Source organism: Sceloporus occidentalis, unplaced genomic scaffold (assembly GCF_023333645.1).
Source record: "Sceloporus occidentalis isolate IW3139 unplaced genomic scaffold, rSceOcc1.0.p SCAF_5, whole genome shotgun sequence".
NCBI lineage: Eukaryota > Metazoa > Chordata > Lepidosauria > Squamata > Phrynosomatidae > Sceloporus > Sceloporus occidentalis.
The window spans coordinates 152,404,478-152,420,689 of record NW_028316985.1 but is presented as its reverse complement, the minus strand read 5'-3'; the positions used below and the strand labels follow the sequence as shown (position 1 = coordinate 152,420,689).

Sequence of the window (16,212 nt, the reverse complement as noted above, 5' to 3'; positions counted from 1 at the left end):
TTAAAACACATTTTCTTAGATAAAAGCTCTACTGGTACTCATTTGTGAAATGTTTGAAGATGCATAAACATTATTTAACTAAGTAATGTTTCTGATGTCCTGTAGCTTTTGATTCCTGTGATTTTTAAGGGTCTTTTGAAAGCTTTTCTAAATGTTCCCCCCCCAATAATCCACATACAACTCATGTGTTATAGTAATATCTTCCAAAGCTATTACACCATGTAATGAAGATAAATTTTGAAACTGAAACTTAATATTTATACAGGAAAGTAAAATTTTGCAGGCTGACAAAATAATTTGTTCAGTTTTGCAGTTCAAGCAAAAGTTCTTCAAGTTAGCTGTAGGTTTAGCCTAAGGGATATGAATATATTAGCAAAAATAAAATTTAAAAATCATTTGTCATTTTACAATTAAAGGAATGAGTTCCTGTTTGCTATAGTCATAGTGCTACAGGGTGTTTTCACAAAGAAAAAAATGTACTGAAACCTCTGTAAGAATATCACTTAAATTCAATTGCACTTGTGGCATGCTACTTTAGTCTTTGTAATTTCTTACTACTTGTTTCTTACCTGGTCTCAAGTTTGATAAATGTCAGCAGCAAAAGAATATTAAAATGTACACCTAAAAAGGATTCATTACAGACAGTGGACCCATCATAAAACTTACAAAACAATGGCATGATTGAATTTGCAGTATAATGATGTAATCAAGAAAGCCATATTCCAGGTAATACACATGGCTGATCACCCTTTAGGAATTTATCCCAATGCATACTTGAGCACAATCTGGTTCTGTTATGAACTCTAAGAAAAGATTTGTTTTGAAATCCTATGACAATGATGTGGACCCCTTTTTAATGACATACTTTAAACCCATGTAAAAGCCAATGGGGAAGGGAGATCTTAAATTGTAGTGGTGACAAATCTGGAGCCACCCTTCTCTCTCTGTGTGTGCACACTTTTCTCTCACTGTCCTTTCATGTGCATCAAGTTAACAGCCAGCTTCTGCCATTCTTTCTATGCCTCCCTGAGCAGGGACACCTTTTAAAGTACTTTGCTCTTCCTACATGAACAGGGATGTCATTTAGCCTGATCTTTCACCCTTCAATGCCTTTTAAACACTCTGCAGAGCTCTGCCTCTTGCCCAGAATGTCTTTATGTTATTTATTTATACATACATACTTCTCAGAGTGGCTTACAATTATTATTTTAATTAGACAGTTCCCTGCCCTCAGGCTTACCATCTTAAAAAAAAAGTAGGACTGTGATCACATACAGCCCAGGAAACTCACAGCTCAATATATGACTGAAGGTTTAATCATCTATTACTAAGGAATACTTAATTACTCACTGGAGAAGGAAATAATGATGTTTGAAATAGAAGCCAGTTCAAAAAGACCACCCTACAAGTGGTCTGATTAGAATGTCAAAGCCCTAACTGAGTAATATCTGAGGAGAGCCATAGATGACCTAGGCTGCTAGAAGTCTCTCATTCATAAGGTCTTCATAAGCAAATAATCAACAACCTACTTTCTACTTAATTACAGTAGAGCCTCGGGTTACGAAATTAATTCGTTCCACGGCCGCTTTCGTAACCCGAACGGCTTTCGCAAGCCGAATCCCCATAGCCGCTAATGGGGAAAAGCCGCGATTTGGTGTAAAATCGCGCAGAAAAGCACCAAAAGTTTTTTCGGGACCCGAAAAAACTTTCGTAACCCGGATCAATAATTTCCTATGGGTTTTTTTCGGGTCCCGAAAAATTCGTAACCCGGGTATTTCGTATCCCGAGGTTCCACTGTATTCCCCTGCTCCCTCACTGTCTGCAATCCAAATATCATGGATTATTTCATGTGATCAGTGTGACTTCTAAACTCTACTTGCTGTGAGTGCCTGGACAAAGACGCTAATCATACTATGTGGACTTCAAAGACAATGATGCAGAAAGAGATATTGGTATTTTTTGAGGATGCAGAGTCACATATACTCAGGCTCCTAAACATAATTGATGAGATTTTTCAAATTCTTGTCTGTAGAAAGGAAAGGATGAACTGAAAAATATCAGCATACACAAATTAAAATGGAAAACAGAACTGGAAATACAGAAAACTGGGATCTATCTGAACACTGTATATCAGTGATGGTGAACTTTTTACAGACCGAGTGCACAAACTGCAACCCAGACCCCACTTATTTATTGCAAAGTGCTACGTCCTGTGGCTTTCTAGTATGACACTCTGGCAAACTCTGTGCTAGGGTGACAGCATGTGTGCCCACAGAGAGGGCTCTGAGTGCCACCTCTGGCACGCGTACCATAGGTTCGCCATCACTGCCGTATATCATGGGGTCAACTCAGAGAGCTGTAATAAAAACATGTTCTTTTCCATTTTAAAGAGAAGACTCAACAAATGTTTGTCATACTTAAACTTTGAAATAACTCTTTAAAATAACGGAGAATATGGATATAAATAAAACAACGGGAATACAAATGTATAAGCCATGAAAATCTCAGCTCAAAAGACTTAAAAGAAGAACTATGGAACTATGAAGTCAATACCTGTTTGGCTACAGCCAGTTACTTACTTCATTTCCAAATGTCTGATTCTGTTTTGTGCTGTTTGCAAACTTAACTGAAGATCATCTTTTGCCCGTTCAGCAACGAGACATCTTTGGTAAAGTTCTTCTTGTTTTCTGTAATCACCTTCATTTCCTCTTCTTTCACAGTATATCTGATTAATTCATTTACAGAACAACTCTTACTTATTTTTCTTTGGTCAGGAAAGAATGTTATAGGTGTTTTTTATCCCACTGCATACTTTAAAGGAAGCGGGATTTGCTTTCCACTAAGAGAGATTTGTCTACTCCAGTATCTTTCAGGCAGAAGCAAAGGTTCTGCTATTTATTTGAGATTTTTACTGATGAACTGTGTTGCATTACAAAGCCTTGCAGAAGTATGCACCTCCCTGAATTCTCCCATCTCATCTTAATTGTGTTTCAACCTGGAATTGAAATGGATTTAATTGGCACTGTTACCTCTTGATGGACACAAGATACTCAGCATTGTGAAATTATTTTTATTCTGACACAAATAAGTCACCAGTTGGTTACATATGTATTCTCACACACACTGTCACTAGGACATACCTAAATAAACTCTGATACAACTCACCACCTCCAAAAGTCACACAAATAGTCAAATTGAGTCTATGTAACACCTGTGTCCAATTCTAGTACCAAAACAATCCCAAATAAAGCAAACCTGTTTCTGAAAGGCCCTAGAGTTTTCTGGAGAGTATATCCAAACAAATGTCACCATGAAAACCAAGGAGGTGTCCAACAGAACTGGGATAAATTCTGCAGAATCACCAATCAGGACTGACTTTTTTTTTAAACCCAAACTATGAGCATTCACTGGAGTGCCATTACATACATTATTATAATATGGAAAGAATATGTCTACTTAAGGATGGTCATCCTCCAAAAATCAGTTACCATTAGTCAGAGAAGCAGCCAACTAACCAAAGAAACTGAAGAGCACTGTAGCAGAGATTTAAAAAATGTCCATGGGACAACTATCACTCAGATGCTCCACAAAGCTGGAAGAGTGTTATAGATTGACTCCCCCTTATCTAAAATGCTTGGGACAAGAGGGTTTTTTAAATTTTGGAATATCTGAATATACTGTACATAATGAAATACCCGTTATGTACAGTATATTCATCTATATTTCATATATACTTTTTACAAAGACTGAAGGTAATTTGATACACAATATTTTAAATGATTTTGTGTATGAAACAAAGTTTGTGTACAATAAACCATCAAAAAGTAAAGATGTCACTATCTCAGCCACCCATGTGGATGATTTTGGATTTTGGAATACATGGGCCCTCGGTATCAACTGGGGTTTGGTTCCATGACCTCTCTTGGATACCAAAATCCATGGATGCTCAAGTCCCATTAAAAACAATGGCATAGTAAAAACTGTCCATTATATAAAATAGTAAAATCAAGATTTGCTTTTTGGAATTTATATATTTTTAAAGATTTAAAGACATGGTTTTGGTCAGTTCCTCTCCTACAGCTCTCACAAACACCTCATACACTATGTCAGAATGCATCCCAACCTTCTGGAACATAATTTTTTGGGGGAACGCATGTGGGACAGAAAGGGAAAACCAGAACTACAGAGGATTGCACCTTTCCTATTCTGCTGGCAAAGAAGCCTTCCATGGATAGAAGTTAATAACTTTAAGCTCAATCCCCCCACTCTTTTTATATTTTAAGTCAAAACTTATTAAAGAATGAATGACAGAATCAAGTTCTTTGACAGAAAACAGCTTTATGCATAGCATAATTTCACTTCATCGCAAGTATCTAGAGTACTGCATTCAAGGATTTTGTTCTACACACAGAGGTATTATTTCACACAATTAAATCTGAACATAAGGCTTGCATGTCTGTGTATGGGAATGCATGAGTTGCATTATACAGTGATCCTTTTGTATACATAGGGGATCTGTCTGACCCCGCATTTGTGAAAAAATGTGGTACCTCAAGTCTCATTGATTGTAATGGCAGTGCACTCCCATGCATACCACACATGCCATTTTGTCCCCTGGGCTTGCCATCCACCTGAGCTAAAGTCCGTGGGCGGACTTCAGTTTCACTTATAATGACCACATTTTCTGACAGACTTAGGGCCGAAACAGACGGCCCTAAAGGGGCAGCTTGATGTAACTACATGCCATGCTCCCAGCCCAACTGTTTACTGGTGCAAAAAGCAGCAGCAGTAGTAGTAGCAGCAGCAGCAGCAGCAGCAACCCACTCCTTTTTGAGCCGGCAAAATGCCAGCTTTTCTGCCACTGTGCCGGCTTTTCCGTGCTCCTGCAACGTGTGGCATCTAAACACTGTGCCGCCGGAGAACCACAAAGCTGCCTCCCATGTGATTGAGCAGGTGGCTTCACTGCGGTTTCTTGCTGGCTTGGGGGCATGCGTTGTCTAAATGCCATGCCTCCAAGCCGCCGGGAAGCTGCCACAAAGGTGCTGTCTGTTTCGCCCCTTAAATTCACTGCTAAGTCAGTTCTGAAAATGTTCCCCAGTAGCTCCACCAGCCACATCCCAAACAGAAATTAAGTAGCTGACAATATATAGTACATTGGTACTGACAATAACTTCCTGCATAATCTTCATTGCTTTTCAGTTAATTCCTACAATTATATCTTAAGGAGAAAGATTACATTCATTCAGCAAGTTTCCCATTCACATCTTTTCTTTATACACACACAACATGGGGTTGCCACTAGGAGGGGACAAAATGGCAATGCCAGAGTAGCATGTTTCTCATGTGGAATTAAAAAACAAACAAACCTGAGCATAGGAGTCATGCAAAGTATTTCTGTAAGTGTTCACTAATAGGTTAATTGGCTAGTTTTCACTGACAGGTGAAAAGGCATAAATAGACAAACATTCCTACCAGAACAGGAACTTTGTATCTACCTTGGAATAATCTTAATATTTCTCAAATGCTTTGTCAATGCCCATTCTACACATTGTGGGAAAGACAAGATTTTTTTAAGGCATGCAACCTAATAAAAATAAGTTATGACATTTCTAGATATATAAACTTTAATATAATAAATGCATAAAAACAACACAACAGAAAAGAAGTTTCACCTTTGCTAGTTCTTCTTCTACTGCTCGTCTTTCTCTAATAGCTCGCTCAATTTGGCTCTGCTTCTCCCCACATTCCTACCAAGTAATCAAATGGTAAATAAACATTCTTTTAAAAAACCCAGTACATCATACATAACTATATCTGGACTCAATAACCCATTAAGATACACAAAACTCTTTGCAGAAAACAGTATCAAATGTAAAAATGCTTTCAGAAATAATGGTCAACAGGGTTTTAGTACTTTCTGTAAATTGAATGAAAAAAACTTCATGGACTATTACTCAAAAGAGATTTTAAAATGCCCATCTTCTTCTCTTCCATATAAACATGTGCTGTCAAACCATATCAAAAGGAATTGATGTTTTTATCTGTTGAATGTAACCAGATTATTCACACTGATTTAACAACTAGAGGGCCAGTTTGGTGCATACTACCAAGACCTAGGTGGAACAGATTGCTTCTGGTTTTTTCCAATTGAATATATGATACAAACACCAACATAGACTGGAGATTTAAGTGTAGAAAAACTGCTGTGGTTTCAGTTTTTCTCACCTTGCAATTGAGGACCTGCATTTGATTGTTGGCCTAAGAGACAGACTGGGGACACTGCTGGTGCACAATCTATAAAACTACTGAGCAGCTTCTCTGACCAACATCATTTTAAGTATGAACTTGGAAGAATCTAAATCAGCAGTTCTGGGAAATTTCAATATCCATTCTAAGGTTACTTCTGAAGTTTATGGCCTTCATGACAACCATGTGAATGTGTTACTTTGTCATTAGCCACATGACATGGAGCAAGGATTTGGTCCTTGCTGCATGGTGACTGGTCTGAAAACAGGGGGATTCAAGTATCTCTACTGTCAAGGCCAGACTCTCTCCAGGAAAGAGAGTCTGCATGAGTAGGGAATCCATTCAAAAATTCTGTTCCAATGTCCAGTCTGATTATGGCAATTCTCTTCTGGGTTTTCCACAGGAGAGACTGCTCATTCAACGGAGGCCATAGTCTTGCTGTGAGATGTGACTGGCTGGCCAGCAACCTGCTCTCTCTTAAGCAACTTCTTTAGCACGATTGAACCCTTTCTGGTATACTGAGGCAGCTTAAAATGATGAAAGAAACTGGACAATAGCTACAGAGGAAATGTCATATGACTTGAAATAAAATTAACAAATACATATTACAGCATGTAATTCTGCTTATTGCATGGCAGTGCAGGCAACAAATACAGTGGTGCCTCGGGTTACGAAATTAATTCGTTCCGCTGTCAATTTCGTAACCCGAAAGGCTTTCGTAAGCCGAATTCCCATAGGCGCTAATGGGGAAAAGCCGCGATTCCGTGTGAAATCGCGCAGAAAAGCACCAAAAGTTTTTTCGTAACCCGAAAAAACTTTCTTAACCCGGAACAATAATTTCCTATGGGTTTTTTTCGTATCCTGAAAATTTCGTAACCTGGGTATTTCGTATCCCGAGGTACCACTGTAGGCTTATATTCTTGCTTCCACTGTGTCTCCAAGTAGCTGCCTTAATTGACTTCAGACATCTTATTTTTCAGGGCTGTTAACACTCTCTCTAGATCTTTTGAGCACATGCTGTGATACTTTACTGAAAAAACAATTTCTCTTCACTGTGAACTTATCAATGTTTTTAAGCCAGATCCATTTGGGTATCTGATTTATTTCATAGAATTAAAGTATCTTTGACACATGGTGATCTAACTTTTGCTGAAAAGACTGTATTAAAGAAAAGTCAAACATCTTCCAAGGTAACCCTTCTACTTTTGAAAAACTGTTACTATTTTACTGTTTTTAATGTTTATTCAGAATGAGATTGGGGTATCTCACTGTGAAGTCATTCTTGAATGTGCTGAGGAGCAATCCACAAATGCACAGGTTTTCTTCTCCCACAGCTGATCAAGAGACAGGAGTCTCAAGTTCTCTTTCAGTTGTAACCATTGATCCCTCTCATACTTATATCAGTTTTTATTATACAGCCTTGCCCAGTAAAACATGACATGTAGTATAGAAAGTAGAATGAGAAACTAGAAATGAAAGCATGAAGCCACATCTCACCAATTAAATGAATGATAAAATGGTCAACCACTTATCCTATTGTATTACCTTACATATCTAGGAATGACTATTCACATTCATTCTCTGGATGTTGTACAGGAGCAATCCAAAATCACATGGGAATTAACTAAGCCCTTTGCTGACAGGGAGGTGTGGCTGCCATGAACTTTACTATTGTCTGGAGGCTTGACATTGAAAATTCATTTGCACAGAATATTTGTTTGAAAAAATGGATTGCTCATGTCAGCTACAGCCTTTCAAACATATTTTAGAAAGAGCAAAACAAATCCAGAAGTGCTGGAAGTCAAGGAAAATTTAATTTAAATTGCAAATGGTTCTACAAATCTAAGGAGCATCTAAACAGAAAGGAACTGGCTTAGGTTTACCAATTCATATGAATCAAGCAAGAAAAAGGTGGAGGGAGAACAGAAGAACTCATCACTGTTAGTAAAATTAAGAAAATCATTTTGTCTTTTCCAGTACTCCATAGTGACAAGGACACATACAGCACTAATAAAAAGAACAGAGAAAAAGAATTCAAGAACAAGAATTACAAAGATACCATATGTCAGTGCTTTTAAAGCTGATGGGGGGGGGGGGCAGCTTTCCCCCCTAATATGTAAGGGAGAAATGGCTTATTTGTGCCCACTGGCTGAAACTACTTTTCTTTCTTGAAATCCTGCAACCAACTGGCAGCCAATTGCTTGCACATAGCACAGGTATATGGACTACTATTTTGACTTTAATGTAACCTGCTATTAAGTTTTTAGAAATAATGTGCACAGGAGGAAATACATACCGTATTTTCCGGCCTATAAGACGACTGGGCGTATAAGATGACCCCCAACTTTTCCAGTTAAAATATAGAGTTTGGGATATACTTGCCGTATAAGACTACCCCTCCTCCAATGCACACCAAATAAAAATTAAAAAACATCAGATTTGATGTCAATATGGTAATTTTAATTTAAATGTTTATGACATACAGGTACTTAGCAGGAAACCTTGTTGTATACAAAACCTGCTTGGACTGGTCAGCTCTCCCTACCTGCCCAGCCCTCCCTGTCTCCAAGACTATCAGAGCGGTAGCTGCTTTCATACAATCGCCACATATGGCGGGGATGCGTCTGCGGCCGTTTTTGAGCTCCCCCCACAATATGCGACAACCACAAATTCTCCAGTCTGGCTCGGAAGTTTCAGCACCTGTCCTATAAGATGACACCCGGCGTATAAGACGACCCCCAACTTTTGAGAGGATTTTCCTGGGTTAAAAAGTAGTCTTATACGCCAGAAAATACAGTATATAAACACCCTGTCCTCAACTTATCCAACTGTTTAAAAGAAAATATTCTATAAACATGTGGTAGAGGGCTTCACATTTCTTTAAAAAAACTCTTTAAGAGCCAATGGAAGAAACAGTCTTAAGTTTGTTTTTAAAAGCAGATACCAGCATTGTCTTTCTAAAAATCTAAAATCATCACCAACAATTATTAAAATGTTTTCTTTCAACCAAAGACCTCTTTTTGAAAAAAAGCTATATTTGTCTGTGACTTAGGAACGATGTCCTGTCTCTTCAGCCATAAAGTCCTGCCATTGTTATAGCTGAACTGAAAATACAATGTAATCTACAATAGCATCAACTATAAACTACAACACTCTGTACATATTAAATAAAGTTCTCCATGAAAAGAATTAAAATCCAGATCTTTGTTATCTAATCAACACAAGGATGCTGTGGAAACAGAATTAGATGCCTTAGCCCTAAGTGTTAAAGCAGAAGTCTTGTATTTTTTTTATTGCTGCCTCTGCCCTCTTTTCTGCTTAATCTCTGACAGTAGGAGCATCCACCATAGGCGCCATTAGCCCCTCACATCTTTCTGACCCATATTATATGGTGTGTATATAATTTGATTATTTTTTGTCATGCAACAGAACCTCATTCTATTGGGGGGGGGAATCCCTGTGAAAGACCTGTGGAAAAACGCATCTCTTTTGTTGCTGAGTTACAACTGTAATAATTTTAGAAAGGAAAAGAAATATCAATATTGAAAGTCTGCAGGAGGCTAATCCACTATTCCCCTTAGTTAGAACATTCCCTTTCTTTTTTTTCAGAATCAAAAGTAAGGAACTGGAAATCCTATGCATCTTCACTCCAGGTTTAATTAATCAGAGGATGCACTGACTGTTCATGCAAACATTTTTACCTTACCAAGGAGTGCATGACTGACAACAGCTGCTTGTGCAACTTATCTAGCCACAAAGGATGCCAAACCGAGAATGGTATCAACTATAAAATGGAGTTAAGAACCATGTGGTCATAACACTGCACAGGCTTAGCATCTGTGTCAGTGAAAACGTTCTCTACTCAACGAACAGCTGCCCTAGAAAACACTGAACTGACCACTGAAACAATTTAAGCTGAAGCCTCAGGTTTCCTCCTTCAAACCTTTTTGCCATTCATTCCTTCACCATCTTCTAATACTGTGTTCCTCAAAGCCACTGAAACTGCTAATTGCTCTACTGCCTGCCTGCTGAAATACTAGTCATTGATACAGATTTAGTAAGTGCTTTGTCTGCACTTCAGTGGAGGAATGTCATCCAACATGTCTGATAACAGAATTCTAAATCCTCAGAAAAGAAACTGCTATCTGATCCCATTTTTGTATCATCTTGATCTGTTTACATACTTCACACATCTAAGGCCCAAAGCATCTATAATTTATAAAGGATAGGAATACAGTCATTACTAAATAGCCTGAAAGGAATCATCTCACTCAGGGCCTTTGAATCAGAGCCAAACTGTCATCATTATTGTCCAGCAGGACCAACTAACTTATGTTACTCCCATCTTGTGCAGTGTCTGAATCATCAGATAAATCTATCAAATATAATTTTCTTTCTAGAACGGCATCTGATTACACCTACCTTGTGGTGGAACCATTTGGAAACAGGCTCCTCACTCATACTGAATTGCTTAGAGTTCATCTTGTACTTTCTACCCTGCTTGTTGTGCATATATGTATTGAAATCTGCAGAACCTGTTGATAATTACTTTTAAATTAATCACATTGCAACAATTCATATCTGGTTTATGAATCAAATTCATTAAATCAGCAATGAATAATTATTAAAATTCATTTTATCAAGTACAGAAAATGACTATGAGGCTCAAAGTTTAGTATTGCAATATAAATTCATTGAAATTTTTAAGTGCTGGCTATTTGATAAATTATATACAGTAGAATGAAACACTGGTTGCAAAGACTAACTGAGAATCAATCTCCCCATTAATCATAAGTCTCATTATATTTCTGTCATTGCCACTGAACATTCCACTAGTCCTACAACTGATATTGGCAGCTACTGAGAGATCTACTGTATATACTTATGTATAAGTCTAGAAATTTGGGTTAAAAATTGACCCAAAAAACGTAAGTGGACTTATCCATGGGTCAATGTAAGTACTGTATCTTAACTCTTATTTAAAAGAAGGAACCATCCCTGGTGAAAAGCAACAGTATAAACTGTCCTGGAAGCACTGACCCTCTCTACTCTCTTATCCATCCAGCCTTAAGAATAAGCACAAAGAGTTATGGTATGTCTGCTGGAATTCTGTAAGTTGACATTATTGCTGGGCCAAGCTAAACACAGACTGCAGAATGGGCCTGAAAGACTTATGCTTAACAGTAGAACATTCTGAGCCCCAATGTTTCTTTACAAATCAAGAGCCTGTAAAAACAGTCACTCCTGTAATGACTGCCTTAAATGAGAGATTGTACTTACCGTGAAGGTCCATTCAAGGATGGCAAGAAGGATCAATCCATGACTGATGGGTTCTTCCTACGTACCAACCGTCTGCAGGAGTCAACATTCCTTTTTCTTCTTTTTTTGTCAGTTATGTCCATTGAACTCCTGCCCTTCCCAGACAGTTTGATTATCAAGCTACATCTGCAATTATTCATCTATTTCACTTACCGTATATACTCGACTATAAGTCAACCTTGTGTATAGGTCAAGGGCAGGTTTGGGGGCAAAAATTATGGATTTTGATGTGACCCGTGGATAAGTCAATTGTAAAACTTAGGGGCATATAGCAAAGGATCATAAGGATGAAGCAAACCAAAATAATGTCAAAGAACCTACAAAATTCCAGCCACAAAGTTTGTGCTCGCACTTATTGCTGGATGGATAAGAGAATAGAGAGGGTTGGTGCTTCCAGGACAGATTATACTCTTGCCCTTCACCAGGGGATGATTTCTCTTTTTAAATAAGAGTTAAGATACAGTACTTACATTGGCCCACGGATAAGTTGACTCAGGTTTTTTGGGTTATTTTTTTTAACCTAAATTTCTAGACTTATACATGCGTATATACAGTAACCAATTTTCTTGGGTGGGTCTGGATTGATCCTTCATGGGATGGCATGAAGGATCAATCCGTGACTGATAGGATTTACTTAGGGTGGGCTTCTTGGCTAGGTACAACTGAGTGCAATACTGTTCTGCCAAATGGAGCCTTTGCAGAATGGTATTTGTCTATTTTATAATGTCTAATAAATGTTGATGGTTCCTTCCATCCTGCAGCTTCACATGTGTCTTGTAAGGTGAGGAAGACAACTTGCCCTCTCGACCCTTGCCCATCATGGCTGGCCGTCCGGGGGGGGATGCATTGATGAGATTCCTTACGGATATCATCGGTGCATCCTTCAGGGAAGGACATGTTCCATCTTGTTTAAAGGAAGCGGCGGTTAGGCCACTCCTGAAAAAACCTTCCCTAGACCCCCTGGATATGAGGAATTATAGGCCGGTGTCATTGCTGCCATTTTTGAGCAAGGTGATCGAGAGGGCGGTTGCCCTTCAGCTCCAAGCTGTCTTGGATGAAACTGATTATCTAGACCCATTTCAAACTGGCGTTAGGACAGGCTTTGGGGTTGAGACTGCCATGGTTACCTTGACCGACGATCTGCGTCTGAGCATTGACAGGGGGAGTGTGACCCTGTTGGTGCTCTTAGACCTCTCAGCAGCTTTTGATACTATAGATCACGGCATCCTCTTGGACCGCCTGAGGGGGTTAGGTATCGGGGGCACTGCTTTGCAGTGGTTCCGGTCCTTCCTCTCGGGCAGGTCTCAGAGGGTGCTACTCGGGGACTGTAGCTCCATCGGGCTATTTTGTCCCCGATGTTATTTAACATCTATATGAAGCCGCTGGGTGAGATAATACGGAGTCATGGTGCTGGGTGTTATCAGTACGCTGATGACACCCAAATCTATTTCTCTGTATCTCGTTCGTCGGCCTCGAATTCCGATGGCATCTCTTCTCTCAATGAATGTCTTCAGGCGGTAATGGGCTGGATGAGGAAAAACAGATTGAAACTGAATCCAGACAAGCCGGAGGTGCTCATGGTAGCGGCCCCGAAACCAAGAATTGGGTTGCAACCTCCAGTCCTGGATGGGGTCACACTCTCCTCCAGTGACTGTGTTCGCAGTCTGGGGGTGCTCCTTGACTCGTCGCTCCTGATGATAAATCAGGTAAATGCGACGGTCAGGAGTGCCTGTTATCAGCTTCGGCTGATACGCCAGCTGCGCCCTTTTCTGGAAGTAAGGGATCTCGAGACGGTTGTGCACGCGCTGGTAACCTCACGCCTTGACTTCTGTAATGCACTCTACATGGGGCTACCCCTGTGCTTGACTCGGAAATTACAGCTGGTTCAAAATATGGCAGCCAGGCTTGTCTCAGGAACATCTAGGAGGGACCACATTACTCCGGTTTTGAGGTCCCTCCACTGGCTGCCTATCAGCTTCCGGGCCCAGTACAAGGTGTTGGTTATCACCTTTAAAGCCCTAAATGGCTTGGGTCCAAGCTATCTCAGGGACCGCCTCCTCCCGTACAATCCTCCCCGCGCTCTCCGGTCCTCTGGGAAGAACTTACTACAGCCTTTAAAATCTAGGCTTGCGGCGACCTCCCAGAGGGCGTTCTCTGCTGTCGCCCCCAAACTCTGGAACGACCTGCCGGATGAGATCCGTCAGATAACATCATTAGACAGCTTTAAAAAAGCAGTCAAGACAGATCTCTTCCGACAGGCCTTTCCAGATTAACCATCCCGGCCCAGGTTCCCTGATTCCCTCATTCCTCCCGTGGCCCCATCTTAGTGATGGTTGAGGATCAACAGAGGGATATCAGGGTTTTTAGTTTTTAATTGTTGTTTTTATGCATTGATATTGTGTTTTAATATGTTATACTGTTTAATACTATCTTAAGGGGGGAGGGATAAAGTGTTTTTAATTGTCATATTTTATATTTTACTGTTGTTAACCGCCCGGATTGGTTTGCCAGAGGGCGGTATACAAATAAATATTATTATTATTATTATTATTATTATTGTAACAAACTGGAAACTGAATAGGCCATGGTGGTTGCCATTGCTCTTGTAGAATGTGGCCACACCGGATGTGGCCTTGATAATTTCTCCAGGTCATAACACAGGTAAATGCATATTTTTATCCATCTACCTATTATTGTTTTCAAAGCCTTATGTCTAATTGTTCTTGGATTGTATGAGATAAACAATGATTCTTTTGAAAATGTTTTGTCCTTTTCAAGTAACAAATTACTGCTCTCTTAACATCTAATGTGTGCCATCTTTTTTCTTCCGTATGGCTCGGATTTGGACAAAAAGTTGGTAGGTAAGGCACAGTCTGTGATGTAGCTGCTCTTGGACATTTAGACATAAAAGATGGAACCACTGTCAACACCAATTTTGTCTTGTTCTATTTTGCATAAGTTTGGATACACTGATAAAGCTGACAACTCTGATACTTGCCTTGCTGATGTAATCACCACCAGAAATATAACCTTGTAAGTGAATATACACAGTGTTGCTTCTGAAAATGGTTCGAATGGAGATTTGATTAGTTTAGCACTAAATTCAAATCCCAGATTGGGAATATATATTGAGTTGGGAAAGATTGTAATGTTGGTTCCTTTAGGAATTTCTTTAAGTGCAGATGATGTGATAATGCTGTACCATCAGATTCTAGGGCTATTGAAAGTGCAACTACCTGCCACTTTAATGTGTTTGGCCTCAATCCTTTGTCTAGGCCATCCTGCAGAAACTATAGTACCTGTTTAATTGTTATATTGCCCTTTGTAATTCTTTTTTATTGTACCAGTTTCCAAAACCTTCATGTCATTGTATAAATGGATTTTGTGGAATCTTTTCAGGATGACATCATTGTTTCTATTACTTCTTGCAAATATTCTTTTCTTAGTAATTTTTCCACTCAATTTCCAAGTCATTCCATCATTGTGGATTGTTATGTTAAATTGGGCCTTGTGTCAATATTTCTGGTATGATTGGTCACCTTTAGGATCGTGTCACCAACATCTTTACTAACAGGGGGAGCCATGGACCGCATGGCCAGCAGGCATTACCAGTACCACTTGTGTCTTCTCCTGTTATATTTTCCCAATGAATTTTGCAATATTTGAATTGGGGGAAATGCATGACCATCGTGTGGATAAAGCATCTTGTGTCTCTGCTCTCCTGTTTTCATCTATCGAATAAAATCTTTTCATGATATATACTCGAGGGCAGGTTTTGGGGGCAAAATCATGGATTTTGATATGACCCGTGGATAAGTAGAGGGTCAAACTCAAGGGCATAATAATATTTAATAATAATATTTATTTATATTCCACATTTTCACAAAGGAATCAAAGCGGATTCCAACAGTATAATTAAAACATCAAACAATTAAAAATTATAATTAAAAAAACCCCCAAATCCCAACCCTCCCCCCAATCATAAAAACAGTGATCAACCCATAAAAAGAGATTAAACATCCAAATTTAAAACTGTCAAATAGGAATACACTAAAATTTTGGGTAAATTAGTGCAGGAAATGAGGGGGGTGGTGGTATCAATCAATTTTGATATCGGAACAATAGAGGTATCATTAGAGGGGGGAGACAAGTCTAATGGATCTAACCTAGTCTGGAAAGGCCTGCTGGAAGAGATCCATCTTAATAGTCTTTTTAATGACTTCAAAGGTGGTAATATGGTGGATCTTGTCCGGCAGGTCGTTCCAGAGCCTGGGAGCGGCTGATGAGAAGGTCCTCTGGGTCACCGCTGAAAATCTGGTCTTCTTAGGTTGCAGCAGATTCTTCCCAGAGGACCGGTGTGCGGGGTGGATTGCATGGAAGGGCATGTAACAAAGCATCTAAATGGAGGGGGGAAACACCACTTTGCTCTTTCCTTCTCCCTCTCTGGACCTCTCCCAAGGGTCACAGACTGGGCATGCAAAATGTGGACACAAGCCTTCACTTTCCCTCCCTTCCCCATAACCTTCCCCAAGGCTGATGGAGATACAGAGCTAAGATTTCTCTCCTCTCTCCCTTCTCCACAGCTTTCCCAAGGCTCACGGAGAAGTATTACCGTACTGACCCATATATACATCTATCTAGGATTTT

At 39.5% G+C, this 16,212-nt stretch overlaps 1 protein-coding gene across 5 annotated transcripts in view; it reads right to left on the bottom strand.

Annotated features, from left to right (window-relative positions):
- SCLT1 (sodium channel and clathrin linker 1) overlaps positions 1–16,212 on the bottom strand; it is a 76,564-nt gene that overhangs the window by 27,200 nt on the left and 33,152 nt on the right. For all 5 annotated transcript variants that reach the window (XM_089525805.1, XM_089525806.1, XM_089525810.1 and 2 more), the window contains 2 exons: positions 5,673–5,747; positions 2,580–2,725 (listed from right to left, as the gene is read on the bottom strand). In XM_089525805.1, the coding sequence (XP_089381931.1) occupies positions 2,580–2,725; positions 5,673–5,747 (221 nt within the window). The remainder of the gene's footprint in view (positions 1–2,579; positions 2,726–5,672; positions 5,748–16,212) is intronic.